We start from the raw sequence: 17,436 nt of genomic DNA on the forward strand, positions 1-17,436 counted from the left end.
CATTGTTTTGTTTTATAAACTTATGCTAGCAATTTATTGTGCTTACTAGTTTTGGTGTTGAAAAACTTAAGCTAACCCAAATCACTGTGTTCCTTCCTATAATTTTCCCAGGTCCTGAGGAGGTAGAAATCAAGTGCCCCTGGAATCACATTGCTTGCCTTGGTGCCAACAAATGTATTCACTTATCCCAACTGTGCAATGGTGTCCTGGACTGTTTAGATGGATACGATGAAGGAGTACACTGCCGTGGTGAGTCCATTTGCAGAAAAATGCAACTGAAATACTGAATTTTTCATAGTTTTATTGAAAGTTCAAAGAGAACCTATAACCTGTCTTGTCTTTCAACTCCAGCTTTATCAGTTACTGAGAAAACATGAGTTTTATTGCCAGAGACATACAATATGCATTTCAAAGCTGTGACTATTGCGCTTTATTGAAAAATGCTATGAAAAGTAAAACACACACACACACAAATTTAGACTCTGAAGTTGGTCTCTTAAACAATCATGTATTTCCTAGCAAGGAGTGCTTTTGAGCAAAGGACAAATGAGAAGTCTTTGTTACAGTATATTGGTACCATACATAAAAACATGTTCCCTCTGAACTGTTATTTACACTAAGATTATTTGAAGTAAAACCTCTGCCACCAAATATTTTAATAGAATGTATCATGAGAAATGTCCCCTTAATATTATTTCCATGAAGTTATACTATTAACTTTCTATAATTTTCCTTCTTTTTAAAAAATCTACCTTCTTCAGTGGTCAAGGGTTTACCTATATACTCATGATGGATGTAACTAGATCTTAAAACTTATAAAAAGTTAATTGGTGTGGGAAGCAGGGATAAAATGTTAGACAAAGAAACAGGAAAAGGTTGAGAATTAGGGTAAGGGTCCTGATGGGGAAACAGAATCAAGCTATCAGTCAAGTGAATCTGTTTTCAACTTGTAATAGAGAAAGAACCCACTGAATCAGAAGTCTCTAACTCATATTCTAGCATGTTGAATGTAAACATTTGTTTACCGAAACTGTCAGAGCAACCTGTCCTGCATGTTGGAGTCAGTAAAACTATAAGGAGTAGAAAGGACTGTAGAAAGCTGGAGATGCATAGCTGGTATCTGGACAGACTCACTAAATTGATGCCATTTTGGATAGGTCCTCGGTCACCAAAAGTTCCAGTTTTTCAGGAGGAGCTGCACTTCTTTATGTGTATAAAGTGTTCAAACTGAGCTTTTTAAACATTGCATGGTGAACAATGTACAGGCTTAACACAACTTGTCTGGAGACCTGACAGAACTTACTGGCGGCCATTTTCCCACATTTAGACTGAAATAACCTGGACTCAAAACCGGAGATGGAGAGATACATTAGAAAAAGAGTAAATCTTCGTTTAGAAAGGTAATTCGAAGTGGAAAGGATGTTGAGAAAGCATAGATCAAGTAGGTTGCTAGGTCTTTCCTTCTTTCTAATGTAATGTCCAATTACTCTGGCTCTGTGGACAGATTCAGACTGGGAAGTTAAAGGTCTTTTTTCTTTGGTCGTATTTCCCTTCTTAGCCTTGAACTCTTAGCAGGATCGCATCAGAAGCCAATGGATTCTTAGTTTCAGTTATGAACATATGTATAATAATAAGAAGAAATTTTACTTTTATTTAAAGACTGTGACAGGTATTCCTTTTTATTATTGTATAGTTTTAAAGATGATGTTAATAGAAGGTAAATTAGTGAATTACAAGGTAATAGAAGTTAGAGTTTAATTTTCTTTTCAGAAATAAACTGTATTTTCTAGAACCTAATTCTGTCCTCCTTAGTTTTAATTCAAGTTTTTTTTATTACATTTTAAACAAAATTCCAGATAGACATGTGTGACTAAGCTTCTTTAAAGGCTGAAAATCATCACATTGCCAAATACTTCCTCAGAGGTGATTATACAAATTTGAATATCTTAAACATATTTCAATGACATGGATCATATGGAAATATAAATGAGTTCTCTAATAAAATCTAGAGTTGTGATTTAATGGAGACAGGGATAATAGTTAATAGTAAAACAAGGGATCAACTAAAAACAAAATATCAGTACAAAAATAAAATGGCATTAAATATATGTTGATTTTTGGAAAAATTACCATATAATTCAGACTGAGATTTAGGGGATATAGTTGCTTACACTTCTGTCTTTTCCTGTTCTAATTCAAGTTTCCAGCTGTTCCAAGTTTCACATCTTTATCTCAAGTGGCAATCTTTCTTTTTTATTTCTTAATTTGCCAGTAGGGCACTGATTGTACCACTTTGGCCTTTTTAATATTTCTAAATTTAACCAAATAAAGTATTCTAAAATACCTAAATAATGCATGACCTGTGGTGGACTTAGAAATAAGGAAAAGTATATTTGGATCTCTACCTGTTATTTGCCTTAGTAGAGGGATTTTCTTCTACTTCTGTGGACTTGCACAATGACATAGAATGGTGGGATCAAGATGACTGAGTGATACTGTGATTCCAGAGTCAGTGGTTTAACAAAATATTTCTGCCTTGAGAAAAGAAAATTAGGAACATGTTTGTCTGCTTGTTCAGGTAAAGTGCCCCGGACTCTATCACCAGATAGAAGGAACACCAGCTTTATCATATATATGTGGTTTGTGTTTAGAAAAGGTGATCAATTGTAGGCAAAAATATATCATGAGAATTGAGTGTATTTTCCCACCTTTAGCCTTCCTCCTGATTTTGAGTCACACTCAATGAAGAGATGTTTTTTCATGGGTTAAGTAGGGACCTAATTAACATTAAGTCTCTAAGGACTTTTTCACTTACTAGAGATGTAAAATAAAGAAATAAATATTTCTTTAATATTTCAGATTAATTCAAACACTGCATTAATTTTTAGAAATGCTTTCCTTTGTAGAAAAATTCTGTCTAAATCACTTCTATCTCCATTGCTTTCTTTTTGTTGCATTCTGAGCACATATTCTGGTAAGGAAATGGCAACCCACTCCAGTATTCTTGCCTGGAGAATTCCATGGACAGAGGAGCATGGTGGGCTACCGTCCATGGGGTTGAGAAGAGTTAGAGACGACGGAACGACTTCACTTTCACTTTTCACTCTCACGCATTGGAGAAGGAAATGGCAACCCACTCCAGTGTTCTTGCCTGGAGAATCCCAGGGACAGAGGAGCCTGGTGGGCTGCCGTCTATGGGGTCGCACAGGGTTGGATTCACTGAAGTGACTTAGCAGCAGCAGAACACATATACTCTAAATAATTACAAAGCCTAAGATATGATTCAAAGATGGATATGTTTCCTTTTCCTCATAAAAGATTCTTAGCACACTTGTAATATATTTGTGACCCTTGTGAAAAATAATGAGAAGAGTTTAACAATTTGGAGGGGATAGTTTGGTCTTGGGAATGCTTTTGTATCAACTGAATTGTTTTCTGAATGGTTTCCTAGAAAAATCAATTTCTTCTTGGTAAGGATAATGAGAAGGTATCTATTATTAATGATTTTCTATAACACTGACGTTTTAATTTCCATAATTTAGCTTCATTTAAAGAAAGAAAAATGGACTTTTGTATATGGGTGTAGCTGTATACAGGAATGTGCTTATTAAAATTTTACAATTGGAAAGTTCAAAATCACATTGTATTAAAAAAAATTCACATCTTCCTACATAGTATTTAATATGGATGGTAATATCACTATCTAAATTGCATGAGCAATGAAAACACATTATATACATACAGTATGATGCCTCTCAATATAGAACATTGTTGTTGTTTAGTTGCCAAATAATTTGCGACCCAACTCTTTGCAACTGTTTGGACTGTGGCCCACTAGACTCCTCCATCCATGGGATTTCCCAGGCAAGAATACTGGAGTGGATTGCCTTTTCTTTCTCCAGGGGATATTCCTGACCGAGGGATCAAACCCACATTACTGCATTGGCAAGTGGATTCTTTACCCCTGAGCCACCAAGGAAGCCCTTCAATACAGGATATTTCCACAAAATTCCTCCAATCTTGTAAAGAAGTGAACAAATTCAACTAACAGAGACCAAATGAACTGAGGTGTATCAAAACACTTTTAATATTTGCCGTCCTTAAGGTAATTCCTTTTGTTAATATTTAAAGAAGCTGTGAAGAAGAGGAACCCTCTTTAAATTCACAATCCTGGTTAGGTTACATTTTCATCGCAAAATGGTCATTTATTTAAATGCTCATGGGACTGACAGCCTCTGTGGCCCTATCTGCTCTTCTCTATTAAAAGAATCTGAGAACTCTTCTGGTCCCTGTGAAAAGGGAGTCTCTCTTCTGTGGCCCTAGAAAAAGTGATTGTGGATGTTTTCCAGTAAACATTTCAATGTCCTTTTAAATTTAAAATTCAAGGGGATAAAATGTGTAAAGAGTCTGTTAAAACTAATTAGGGAATGAAACTCTGACATCTGAAAAGCTCCCTACGCAGACACACAAGTATGCATACATAGACACATGTACTGTTCTTTTCTGATCTTTCTATACTAAACCTGTTCCTATGATTCTCAGTGTATAATATATTCATTTAGTGTGTTTGATCAGGAATCAAAAGAAGAATAAGATTCTCTTAAGTATTATCTAACTCCTTGAAATAATGCATATGAAGAAATTTTAAAATTCCATTTAATTATTTTACTTGCCAACTGGAATATATTTTCCTTATATATGCAATAACATTTTCTCTACCCACAATCTAACCTAATGCATTTATTTTAAATTCTAGTAATTCTAATGTATTTATTTTAATGTATTTAATTTAGATATCAACTCATATTTAAAATTTTATTTTTCTTTCATATTACTCTTCATAAAACTAAATTCTTATGAGAAGATGCAAAAAATTCTGAATGTGATTTACAAACTAGAGGCTTTCTCAAAATGGACCAGGATAAATGACAAACCTTATTATCTATAATGATTCACCATAGGAAAATTAGTCATCCTTAAAACTTCTTGTGTGAATCTCATATATTCTAAATATTCCAAAAAGGAATTAATCTAGCCCAATTAATTAAGATTAATAGATTTGACAATATTAAATTTAATAAATATAGTAAAATAATTAGGAATTAATTCTTAACTCAAATTCATGACTCTGTTCTCTCATTTTTCCAGAAAGGAAGTATTTTATCTTGTGATACTTCATTAGTCATTACATATATTAGTCATTATAGCTTGTAGCTGCCAAAAGGGGCTTCCCTGGTAGCTCAGTAGTAAGGAATCTACCTGCTAATGGAGAAGATGGGAGTTCGACCCCTGGGTTGGGAAGATCCCCTGGAGAAGGAAATGGCAACCTGCTCCAGTATCCTTGCCTGGGAAATCCCATGGACAGAGGAACTTGGTGGACTATAGTCAATGGGTTGCAAAACAGTTGGACATGACTTAGTGAGTAACCAAAAACAACTAAAAAGAAAGGAAGGAAAGAATGAAGTTAGTGAATTTAATAAAGAAAACAAATGCGTTTGGTGCATTTTGTTGTTTTTACTTTCATTTTGTTGTATGAATGAATCTTCTATTTGCATTTTAAAAGTTCCTATTGAAAAGTATTGCCAGTCTCTTTCTAAATTAAAATGAGTTCACCATGCTACATACAGAATGGAATTTCAGCATGCAGAATCCGATAACAGAGGTATGGAGAAGTGTGAAAACTGCAAGCAGTGTTATGAAAAGTGTATTTGTCAGCAACATAAAACTTGACACATGTGGAGGGAAACTTCACAATGTGTACTCTGTCACCTAAAACACTAGTTGAGCTAGAAAACAAGCAAACCGGAATTAGCCAGAAGGCGTGGGTTTGTGTGCTCAGACCACTTTTGATTACTGAAAGCTCCTACAACTTAAGAGTGAAAGTGAAAGTCCCTCAGTCCTGTCTAACTCTTTGTGACCCCATGGACTATGCAATCCATAGAATTTTCTAGGCCAGAATACTGGAGTGGGTAGCCTTTCCCTTCTCCAGGGGAACTTCCCAGCCCAGGGATGGAACGCAGGTCTCCCTCATTGCAGGTGGATTCTTTACCAGCTGAGGCACAAGGGAAGCCCACAACTGAAGAGTAGATCTGCTATATTCTTTTCTTCGTATTGGCTTGTGTTAAGGTAATCAGATAGTCTCAAATCTATCTTAAGTGTAAGCATTTCCTCCAAAGAACTTAGCTTAATTAATTTAGATCAGTGAAAGGCTATGATCCTTAACATTGGTTGGTTTCAGGGCCAAATGAATGCTTCTTTGAAGCAAAGAAACAATTCTTAGAAAGAATAGATCTTCTACAAGTGTATTATTCCTCCGCAAGACTGTTGTAGATATGAACGACACCTATATGAAATTAGGATAGCATACTTTGTACAGACTGTTCTAATTATATATATATATAGATGTGTGTACACATATGTATATACACACAAATACATTGGTACACATATATATGTACATACATAAGTATATATATTTATTTTTCAGAGTTTTGGTTTTTAAAATTCTGCTTAATTAGAAAGACACTTTTCAACACTGATTTATCAGATATACTTATAAACTAATCCTGCTAAAGAAACTTGGATTTCAACTTTTAGCTGTTTGTTTGAATATGTTGACTTCTAGAGATAATTAACTAGCTAACTAGATACTGTGGGGGAAAATGACTAAGTCATTTGGTTCAGTATAATCTAAGATTGTTTTTTGGAAATGAATCCTTTTGTAGTGGACTTACATATTTGATTAATGTTGATATTATTTTTGTAAAATAGAAAAAAATAGTGCATAGACCTAATGGCTTAAAATGATCTAATATTGAATGATCTAGTTTAAAACAAAGATATTCTTTATTAAAATATCATCCCAAACTCTGTATCTATCTCTCTTTTTCAAATAATTTCAAACTAACAAACTATTTCAGTATTTTTTTACCAAATCTTTTCTGTGGTGATAATCCTGGTGCATTACGGACATTCAGTTGTCGTTGAATTGTACTCTAGTTTCAGGTGATTATATTCTATTGAAATAGATGCAAGTCAAACATGGATCCACAACTCACATCCAATGAAGTATTTATTTTGTTTGCTTAATATCTGTAGAAGAAATGGCAGTTGCTTAACAGACAGCTTTACTCCTTGGTTCAAAGAACTCCTATTATACCTGTTTCTCAGACGTAACAGCCTCTTAGATTAAAGGCCTCATGAAACCATAGAAAGTGAAAGAATCAGGTTTCCCACTCCCAGTAATCTCTCCCCCACAGAAGAGAGTTGTTACGAGTCCCCACCAATTTTGGAATTGTTAATTTATATGAATATTCATGCACACTGGGACTCATCATTTATCTGGATCTTTCCCTCACCATCTTTTTTCTGATATGATAGAAAACAAAGAATAGTCGGTAAGAAACAATAAAGGGCATGAGGCCAAAATGGGTATTATATATGTACCAAGAAACACAGTTAAACTTTCCCTATATTCAATTCATGTATTAACTTCAGTAAATGTTTATTGAGCATTGACGGTATTCCAGATGCTTACTGAAACCCTAGGGATATAGAAAATCCTATTTTCTGCCTTCATGGAATTGACATATCTTAATGGAGGAAGGTAAAAATGGCTGAGGAAGAATAAAGTGAGGAGCATGTAATTCTGCTTTAGAGGATGCATGAGAATTTCCCAAGAGAATTGATTTGCATCTCACTCTAGGAGTTGAGTAGGCAAATGAGGGAAGGAAGAACATTTCAAAAGTCAGGAACTATATGGACAGAGACACAAGTAAGACATCACTGTACACTCAAGACAGTTCTATGCTATTTGCTAAGTTTGAGGCATAGAATCGTGAGTAGAGAGAGATGAACTTAAAGCTGAAGAAATACTTGGTCCAGGCCTGGAGTGGTTATGTTTGAATAAGTATATGGTGATAGTTGTTGTTGTTTAGTTGGCAAGCCATGTCTGACTCTTTTGGGATCCCATGGACTGTAGCCCGCCAGGCTCCTCTATTCATGAGGTTTACCAGACAAAAATACTGGAGTGGGTTGCCATTTCCTTCTCCAGGGGATCTTTCTGAAACAGGGATTGAACTGGCATCTCCTGAATTGGCAGGTAGATTCTGTGCCTCTGAGCCACCAGGGGAGTTCAGGGATATTGTATAGCCCACTTAAAATGCATTGCATAAAACTGAAACAAGAAAGACTATGAAAAATGACACTAGGATATATTCTCAACAATATTATAAGGATGTTATATAATGCTGTTTTACAATTAAACATATGAAGACTAGCTTGTTGCATATATGTATTAATAGCTATGTAACATTCTTCAAAGGTTAAAATGCATTTTTACAATATGAAATTTTGAGCTATGCAGTCATCTAGCCATTCACATTGATCAGTTTCTAAAACAAGGCATGTTAAGTATTATTCTTTATGTGTCACTTTGATGTAGTTCATATAAGGGAAAGTCAAAATAGATGACATGGGGAGCCATATTAAGTGAATTAATTTTAGACAAGAGCTAGTTACTGGGAAACTGTACTCAACTACATTAAGCAACTGAAATCCCATCTTTAGCAAGCTACTAAAATACTACCTTACTTGATGCCTAAGTTTTATCCTCTTGTATCTTAACTTTGGGAAATATATGACTGTTTCGGTATTATTCAAAAGTATGAATTACAACAAACTGTCACTCAGTTCTCTACGCAGCCTCAAATGTAAGGCCAAATCCCCTATGATTCATTATTTGGTTTTTGACACAAGCAGCTTGATACTTAAAAAAGTAAGGGATAAAAAGGTAAGGAAAAAAAACCAGGTAGCTAAGGTTGAATGGCATCCTCAGGAGTCACACAGTTTGAGTAGTTTAAATACTGTGACCTTGAGTTTTCATTTGCAGTTTTGACTAGTGGGCCTTAACATATCAACTCAGAGAGATGCATGAAATCGTTATGCTTCAGCATCCTTTCTGACCTGTTCTTTAAGCAGAAAGATGGCTTGTAGAAAATCTACTGAAAACCATTTTGAACTATTTGTTCCCTGTCAGTTTTATTAATTGATTGAGCAGGGAAAAAGAAAAAAAGAAAACATGTGCTGAGTGAACAACAAGCAGAAAAACTATGTAACAAGTTTGCAGAATTGAATGTCTCAATTCGTCTTAGCTCCATCCCCTTGAGAAAATTGGTGTTTTCATTTATTGAGGAATGTGGAAAGGAAAGGCAGAAGTTCATTTCAACACTTTAAAGTAGTTTTGCAATACTACAAATAGAAAGTTTTTTTTTAAAAAACTGCTTAAGAATTTGACTTTCATAGTGGAATCTGGAAGGAAAAAGGAAAAACTTTTTAAAATCATTTAGTGGAGAAAGATTACATTTTGAAGTAAAAATCAATACTGTGCCATTCCATGAGAAGAAGTAACTAATAAACAGAAAATTTGAGATGTTAAATTCAATCTGAAATTTTAAGAAATCTTACAGAATTCTATAGAAAGAGATTTTCACATTTTACAGCCAGTATTTTCAATTCTGAATTTCTAATCTGTTCAAAATTGCAGAACAAACTATTTCAGTTGCCTTTTCTTTGATCCATTGTTATCACTTATATAGGAAACTCTATTCCACGGCATTACATAAGCATTAATATCATGACAACTGAATATCTCAATTTTAAAACAACATTCAGAGAAACAAAATAGCCATGAGAATTCTGACTTCAGAGCTCCTCATAATCAGTCCATAATCAAATCTATTATTTATATTTTACTCGTGAAGATAAAGAGAAATATGCATTTGTATTTTACGTTTCTCCAGACTTTTCTGCACCTATTTGTATATTTGAGTTTGACACAGTAAACTCAGTAAACATTAATTTTTGTGGGGGAAGACCCCCACCCTGTTTTATTTACACTAATGGAAAATTTGCATTCTAGCTTCCCAATCTGTTTTTGATTAAGAGAAAGCATGAAATTTGAAGTTTTATTTCAAATGAGACCTCTCTATGACACAAGGGATTGTACACAAGGGCGGACAACCCACTGTGGTTGTAGAAACCATAAGATGCCAACCAAAATGAGATCACTCTGATCACAGGGCTTCTTCTGAATTAGGTCAGTGTGACCAGAGCCAAGCTTAAGTGTTAGATCCAAGGAGAATGGGAAGGACAAGCCCCAAAGCGCACTTTTGGTTCCATTAGCTGAAACCTGTGATGTGTTCTCATTCACACTACAGGTGCGAAACCAAGAGTGCCAAGAAAAAAATCTATACAGTTCAATAGACAGCTTCGAGATTTATCCCATATTCTCAGAACAGAAGCACGGAGAACCTAAATAGTCTAATTTTTAGTTAGCCAATTTAAATATAACTTAAGAGATCTCTAAGAAATTTGGAAAGATATATTAGTAGGTATAAAATGCTCTTAAATCTAAGTAGTTTCTATAAAATATGTAAATATTGTATACAAATTATATATAAATTTATTACTTGCAAATATACATAGAAATATTAATATAAGCATGTGAATATATATTCTATTAGATTTCCCTGGCCTGTGTCTATTGGACATCTAGTTGAAATGCTTATTTTAGGACATTGTAAAAAGAAAATTATATCTTTATGCATTCCACTTATGTTGTGGTCCACTTGTTCCTGTTTGTTAAAACCAGTGTAATATAATGTTTCTTATAGTCATATACTTACTTTGAGTGCTGGGAAAAAAAGGGAAAGTTGCTCAGTTGTGTCTGACTCTTTGTGACGTCATGAACTATGTAGTCCATGGAATTCTCTAGGCCAGAATACTGGAGTGGGTAGCCATTCCCTTCTCCAGGGGATCTTTCCATCCCAGGTATTGAACCCAGGCCTTCCGCATTGCAGGTGGATTCACTGTATGCCAGAAATATTAACCTCAAACAGTGTGCTCTTTGTCAAGAAGGTTCACTCCTGCATTCTACCTAAAATAATTTGCTCTTTTCAGTTTCATTTCTTATTTACTAGATATATCTGCAAAATGCAAAAGGGATGCAAAGTTCTCCTCAGTGATTATAACTACAAATAGAGAAGCAGCAATAACTTTTTCTCAGTGTGAAACAAAAATGTAAGATAATAGGGCCAAAAGGGACTTTCAGAGGTCATCCAGTTCATCCATTTGCCTTTAGGCTGATTTGAACCCAAACTTGTCTAGACTGATTGCTATCTTCCCAATTTGGACAGACTCCGGGAGAGAAATCCTAACCACCATTTTTAGTAACACAATCAGTGCTTAGCAGTTTGCACTCTGAACAAATGCTTAGATATTATATTGCAAAATTCCCTACGCCCTCTCAGTTTTTAGCTTTCCCTCTCCATTAGATTTAGATTCTGTATTCCTGTGGCTTAATCATGTTTTTCTTATGCTTCTCCACATATCCTTAAATTGTCAAAATCTTTAAAGTTAGAAACTATCCATCCCCCAAAACCAAGTGTATGTCTTGAGTAGTGTAATTGACTGGCCTAGCACCTGACTCCTATGATCCTCTTTTCATTTTCCAATCTTTTTACATATTTGTACACCTAGTGTTGCCTTGCTCACTCCTGTTGTGTCAGTTAGGAATTGGATTTGGCTGTGACAAACAGATCTTTAAAAAGTCTGGTAGAGAAAGGTGGTAATTCATTTTCTCTTGTACAAAATGTCCAGCGATGTAGATGTTCCATAGCAGATAGGGTGAGTTCAGGGCATGCCTGATCTGTAGCCCAGACTCCTGCATTTCCCTTCTGCTGTCATGTTACTTGCCTACAATCCTCAAGGTAGGCCAGCAGTCATAGATGATTGCCGCAGCTCCAAATGTCACATTTATATTGTAAGCGAGGAAGAATAGATATCTCTACTAAGCAAGTCAACCACCTTCTTTAGGAAGTTTCCAGAAGCTTAATCTGTAAATTTGTGTCTCTGTGCCATTGGCCAGAATTTTAACACACAACCAACTTCAACTGCACAAAAGATTGAAAGATGTAGTTTTTCCATTGTGCAAACATTGCTTCAGTGAATTTAGATTTGAAAGAAGCAGATAATGGATATTTGAAAGCAACTAAAAGTTTTTGCTATACATGATTTAATAGAACAATCAGAAAATTGATTACTCACCAAATAACTGTTGCAGTTGCCAGCTGAGAAATTATTCATAGCCTGAAAGTTGAGAGTTATGTTTTATTCGGTGGCAGCATCTCAACTAACCCTGAGAGAACTGCTCTAAGAAGATGGGGAGAGGGGACAACTAGGGTATATAGAAATTTTGCAACAAAGAGCAGATAGTAAGAACAAAAGGTTATTGTTAAAGAAAACCCGAAAATCTCAAATTAAGGAATTCAGTACATTTCTATTTAAGGGAAGATGCAAGAGTCTGGGCTCACTGAAATCATGCCTTTTGATATGCACTTTACCTTTCTATGGCCAGTATCCTATATTTTCACATCCTGAGTTTCCTCAGGGCTCATTGTAGGGATTGGCTACAGTTTGATGACTGCTAGATGGCAGGTATTCTTTTCCTTTCTGAATTCCCTCAGGGCTCATCAGCTCACCTTGGCTTCATCTGTGATGACCGTGGCATTTTTGTTTACTAATATGACAGGCAATATTCCATGTATCCATTTATTATTTCACTTATCACAGTTGTATTGTGTTTGACAAACCTACAAAAAGGTTCTAAAGGACAGAGAGCAGGACCTCAGCTGGTGCTATGGCTTTGAAAACCAGGAAACCGAGATGTTTATACATATTAAACAAGCCGTTTTTTCCAGATACAATATCGTATAAATTAAGAAAATTATTCACTATACCTGGGGACTATAGGAGAAGGGTCAGGATGTACTGTAATACAGAGTTCCAAATATCTGGACTGAATGTTCATGGAGAATAGTTCCTGAGGAGTCAGTAAGGAATGACTGCTGCCTGAAAAAGACTCCAGATATGGGAGAAAGGTTTATAGGAGAAAGGTACTCTCTCCCTCCCATTCTCTCAATATTTTTTCCTTTCTTATACATTTTTTTCTCTTCCCTTTATACTGTCCCCGCATCTTAAACTTTTTTAGCTTTTCCATTTTTATTCCTTCAAGTTTAGGCTTAAACTTGAAATTTATTAGCTATCTGAATTTCAAAATCTTTTCTATTATTTCATATCTATGGTCAGCCAATCCTATTTCATCATTTCTTTTCTTTTCTTTTTACTATATGATTTGTCATATGTAAAATTTAGTTTAATATTTTGAGAATCTCAAATTATGTTAAACTGCTTTGCCTTCTCATTCTCTCCTTGACAGTAAATTTCCTTTTGCTTCACTTTGCTTTCCAAAGACTGTGATAGTCTCCAAGTAACTAAATATACCTCAGCTGTATTAATACTTTTGACTTTTGTTTTGAAGGATCTAATTACTTTCTCTTCAAATTCCAAATTCTATTAGGTGGTTTCTCCTGCCATTTTTTATCTTCCCCCAATAAATTCTTAACTGTGAGATCCCAATTAAGGAAGCCATTTTTACCACATGATTTTAGAGAGTAAGCAGGCATTATATAGGCACTAGAACAGATCTTAATAAAAATTCACAGTCAAAATAGCATATTGGATAGTTCATATTTATGTATAAAGAAAGGGAGGGAAATGGGAGGGATGAAGGGAGTATATATGCATAGTATCACTTGAGGCCCATCACAATTCTGAAATTAAGATCCTGATGTCTTTGTAAGCAAAGAGCAAGTTGAAGAATTCTATGTGTTGAGAAATGTCAAGGAAAATGTATTTTTCTTTCCTTGAAGGAATTTCAGTTTTATCAAATTCTCTATGAACATAACCCAACCATTCTTCTCATTGGGTAAGTCCACATCAGTGTGGTGGTATGCTTCTCTTTTGAATGGTGTGGTAAGGGACTGGGGAACTCTTTGGGATGAAACTAAAGGTATCTTTCACCATGTCAGTCTGTGTTAAGGTCTGTGTGGGTTAACCAGTGAAGATAATGTGGCTTTTCCAGTATTAACAGTTTATTTCTTTTAGGACACTGAACTTGAGACATATGCTACTGAATTGCATTCAGTATTATCTTCCAAACTTGAATTGCTATATTTCTAGTTTATACATTGCATTGGATTTCAAATCCCCCAAAATCAGGGAAAAAATGGGGAGATCGGGATTGACATACATACTACTACAGACATATAAGATGAGTGCTTAGTCACTCAGTTGTGTCCAACTCTTTGCAACCCCATGGACTTTAGCCTGCTAGGCTCCACTGACCATGGGGATTCTCCTACCTAGGCAGGAATACTGGAGTGGGTTGCCATGCCCTCCTCCAGGAGATCTTCCCAACCCAGGGATCAAACCCAGGTCTCCAGCATTGTAGGTGAACTCTTTTCCATCTGAGCCACATGTAAGATAGATAACTAATAAGAACCTGCTGTATAGCACAGGAAACTCTGCTTAATACTCTGTAATGACCAATATGGGGAAATAATGTAAAAAAGAGTAATATATATTTATGTACAACTGATTCACCTTGCTGTATGCCTGAAACTAACAACATTGTATATCAAATATGCTCCAATAAAAATTAATTTAAAAAAATCATGGGACAAAAGTTTCACACATATAAAAAATAGACTGGATTTTAAAATTGTTGACATATCTTCTTTGCTCAAATAGAAATAATTAAATAATCCCTATGGAAGAAATAGCACTCTTTCTTTTTAAATCTGGATATTGAGACAATCTTTATTGCATCAGATTAATTTTGTTTGGTTCTGGGCTAAACTATATTTCTTGATATTTTTCTTTTTTCTCTTTGCTTGTTGTATTTTTCTCCCAAAGTTTATTTAGTTCACCAATGTGTATTTGCTTTATCCTTCAATAGTTTTTACATTTTTAGTTGTCTTTTATTTTACTTATTTTTTTATTTTGGACATGTAATATTTTATGTGAGAAATATTTCCCAAAGCACATATAAATATTTCCAAAGTATTAAATTACAGATGTCAAAGTTGGACTGTAAAGGCTGAGTGCCAAAGAATTGATATTTTTGAACTGTCGTGCTGGAGAAGACTCTTAAGAATCCCTTAGACAACAAGGAGATCAAACCAATAAGAATCCCTTAGACAACAAGGAGATCAAGCCAATCAATCCTAAAGGAAATCAACCCTAAATAGTCATTGGAAGTACTGATGCTGAAGCTCCAATGCTTTAGCTGCCTGATATAAAGAGGTGACTCACTGGAAAAGACTGATGCTGGGAAAGATTTAAGGCAAGAGGAGAAGGGGATGACAGAGGATGAGATTATTGGATGACATCATTGACTCAATGGACATGAGTGTGAGCAAACTCCGGGAAATAGTGAAGGACAGGGATGCCTGGTGTGCTGCAGAGTCAGACACGACTGAGCAGCTGAACAATAGCAAGAACTATAATTAGTTTACATGTACCTCTGTAAAGATCTAATTTATTAATACAGAGCAGAATAGGTGCTATTAATTCAATCACAATTGATAGACTAGACAAGGAGCTGCGAATGAAATAATGTCTAAATGAAGGCTTCGTAGGGAAATATTGATTCATACAAACTTATTAAAACAGATACTAAACCTGATAAAGCTAAGACTGAGGGGTTGCAGTGAGGTGAACAGACAAAGGGCAGGAGAATAGAATAAAATGAACATTACACTTCTGTGGTGTGTGTTCAGTAGGTTAATCTGGACTGCATAAAGAAATAATAGTCTGATAGAGCATATTTAAGGTTGACTTAATGTCAACTATTTTGTATGAACACAAAGAATTATTTACTCCAATATCCTTTTGTCACCTTTATAGTTAGGTGATGAAAACTATGTGAAAAGGAACTAAAGTTAGGTGTGAGGAAGGTAATATGATGTCTTTCAAAAGAGGGGCCAGGAAAGAAAGATATATGAAAACATTATATAAAATTACTTGTTTTATATGAAAGCATGCTCAAAGACTGTTTTCACGAGTCAGTTATTACTTAAAGGTTGTTTTCTTGGTATTTTTTTTCAGAGTTGAGTATGAATGCTAGTTTCATGCTCTTTTTCATAGACTCAGTCTTTGGAAATGTAGTTTTATTTACATATTGGATAAATATTTGCTAAAAATCCAATATAGGCCAGTCATTATGCTGAACTATGAAGGTATACAGATGGTTCATGTCCTGTAGGGGTTCCCATCATTGTATGTGAATAATATGGATTAGCAAATAATTGTAAACTAACTGATAGAAATGCATCATTGCCTTTAATTTTTATCTTTTAAAATTATTTTTATTCTTTAATTTTGAAAATTTTATTATTATTATTATTTATCATTGCCTTTAGGGAGGCTACAATTAGACCTGAAGCTCAAGTTTCCTAGAGGAATACTATTATGGATCAGTTACAAATATAACCAGCACTTGGAGGGAGTATGAGCAGAAGAAAGTGATTTTTTTTTTTTTACCTTGAATCACATCTTTAAAAAAAATAGGTCTGAAATGGCTGAGGAATCCATTGAAAAAAAAATTTCAAGTTGTATACTTCAGGCCTCTTTCATTTGCTATTGACTGTAATATCTTTAAATGCCTTAAACAAGTGAGGATTTATTGGCTAAGATAACTTCATTTTGGGTCTTGCCCAATGATCCTATTGACTTCAGAATTCTCACTACTCCAAATTCAGGGAAAATGTATCTCACATTGCTAACATTTTCAAGAAAAGTCTTGGGCCTGAATTTCTGTAGATCCTACCCTGTGCCTTATGTACCATTCATTAGGAATTAAATTAGAGTGTCAGAAATCCACTCTTGCCCTCACCTTTCTCAGCCTTTACTATGTCAGTACTTATCCCAGTTCCTGTATTATTATGTCCTTTCTTTTCCACTCATCCCCACGGAACTGTAATCATCACAAAGGCTGTCATTTTGTCTTATTTTTTTTCAGTTTTCCACGGTGCCCTCTATAATCTACAGTCTACTGTGTGCAGAACTCCTTACATACTCAACTTAATCTTTCACAGATCTCAACATCTTCTTGGTAAAGAACATCTGGCCTGCACTGATTACCTTGTAGACCTCTCAAATGACAATAGATTTTCCCTAACAGTTCTCCTACCACTGGCCCTAAAGCTGGGGTCAGTTTTCATCATCCTCCTTATTGCTACATGCAAACAATTCTTCATCTATCCCTAAAAATATTCAGCTTTATTGCTCATGCCATCAGATTATTTTGTCCACTACCCTTTATTTGTTATCATTTACTGAAACCCAGGTCACTCCTTCCTCTTTCTCCTTGACTGTGGCTCTGTCTCACCAGTACTACTTCTGTCTTAATTCTTGGCAAATTCTACATACTTTTAGGTAAATTTTATAACTTCGTCTTCTAATTTCTCTACCCAACCTCACCAATTCACACCAATCAGCATTCCCTAGCATCTAGACTGTGCCATTGGTAATCAT

At 35.0% G+C, this 17,436-nt stretch overlaps 1 protein-coding gene across 1 annotated transcript in view; it reads left to right on the plus strand.

Moving 5' to 3' along the window:
* The window catches only part of LRP1B (LDL receptor related protein 1B), a 1,867,078-nt gene that overhangs the window by 489,175 nt on the left and 1,360,467 nt on the right, over positions 1-17,436 (plus strand). The window contains exon 3 of the mRNA XM_061135390.1: positions 112-249. Within this exon, the coding sequence (XP_060991373.1) occupies positions 112-249 (138 nt within the window). The remainder of the gene's footprint in view (positions 1-111; positions 250-17,436) is intronic.

The sequence above is a fragment of the Dama dama genome, chromosome 33, assembly GCF_033118175.1.
Source record: "Dama dama isolate Ldn47 chromosome 33, ASM3311817v1, whole genome shotgun sequence".
NCBI classification, from domain to species: domain Eukaryota; kingdom Metazoa; phylum Chordata; class Mammalia; order Artiodactyla; family Cervidae; genus Dama; species Dama dama.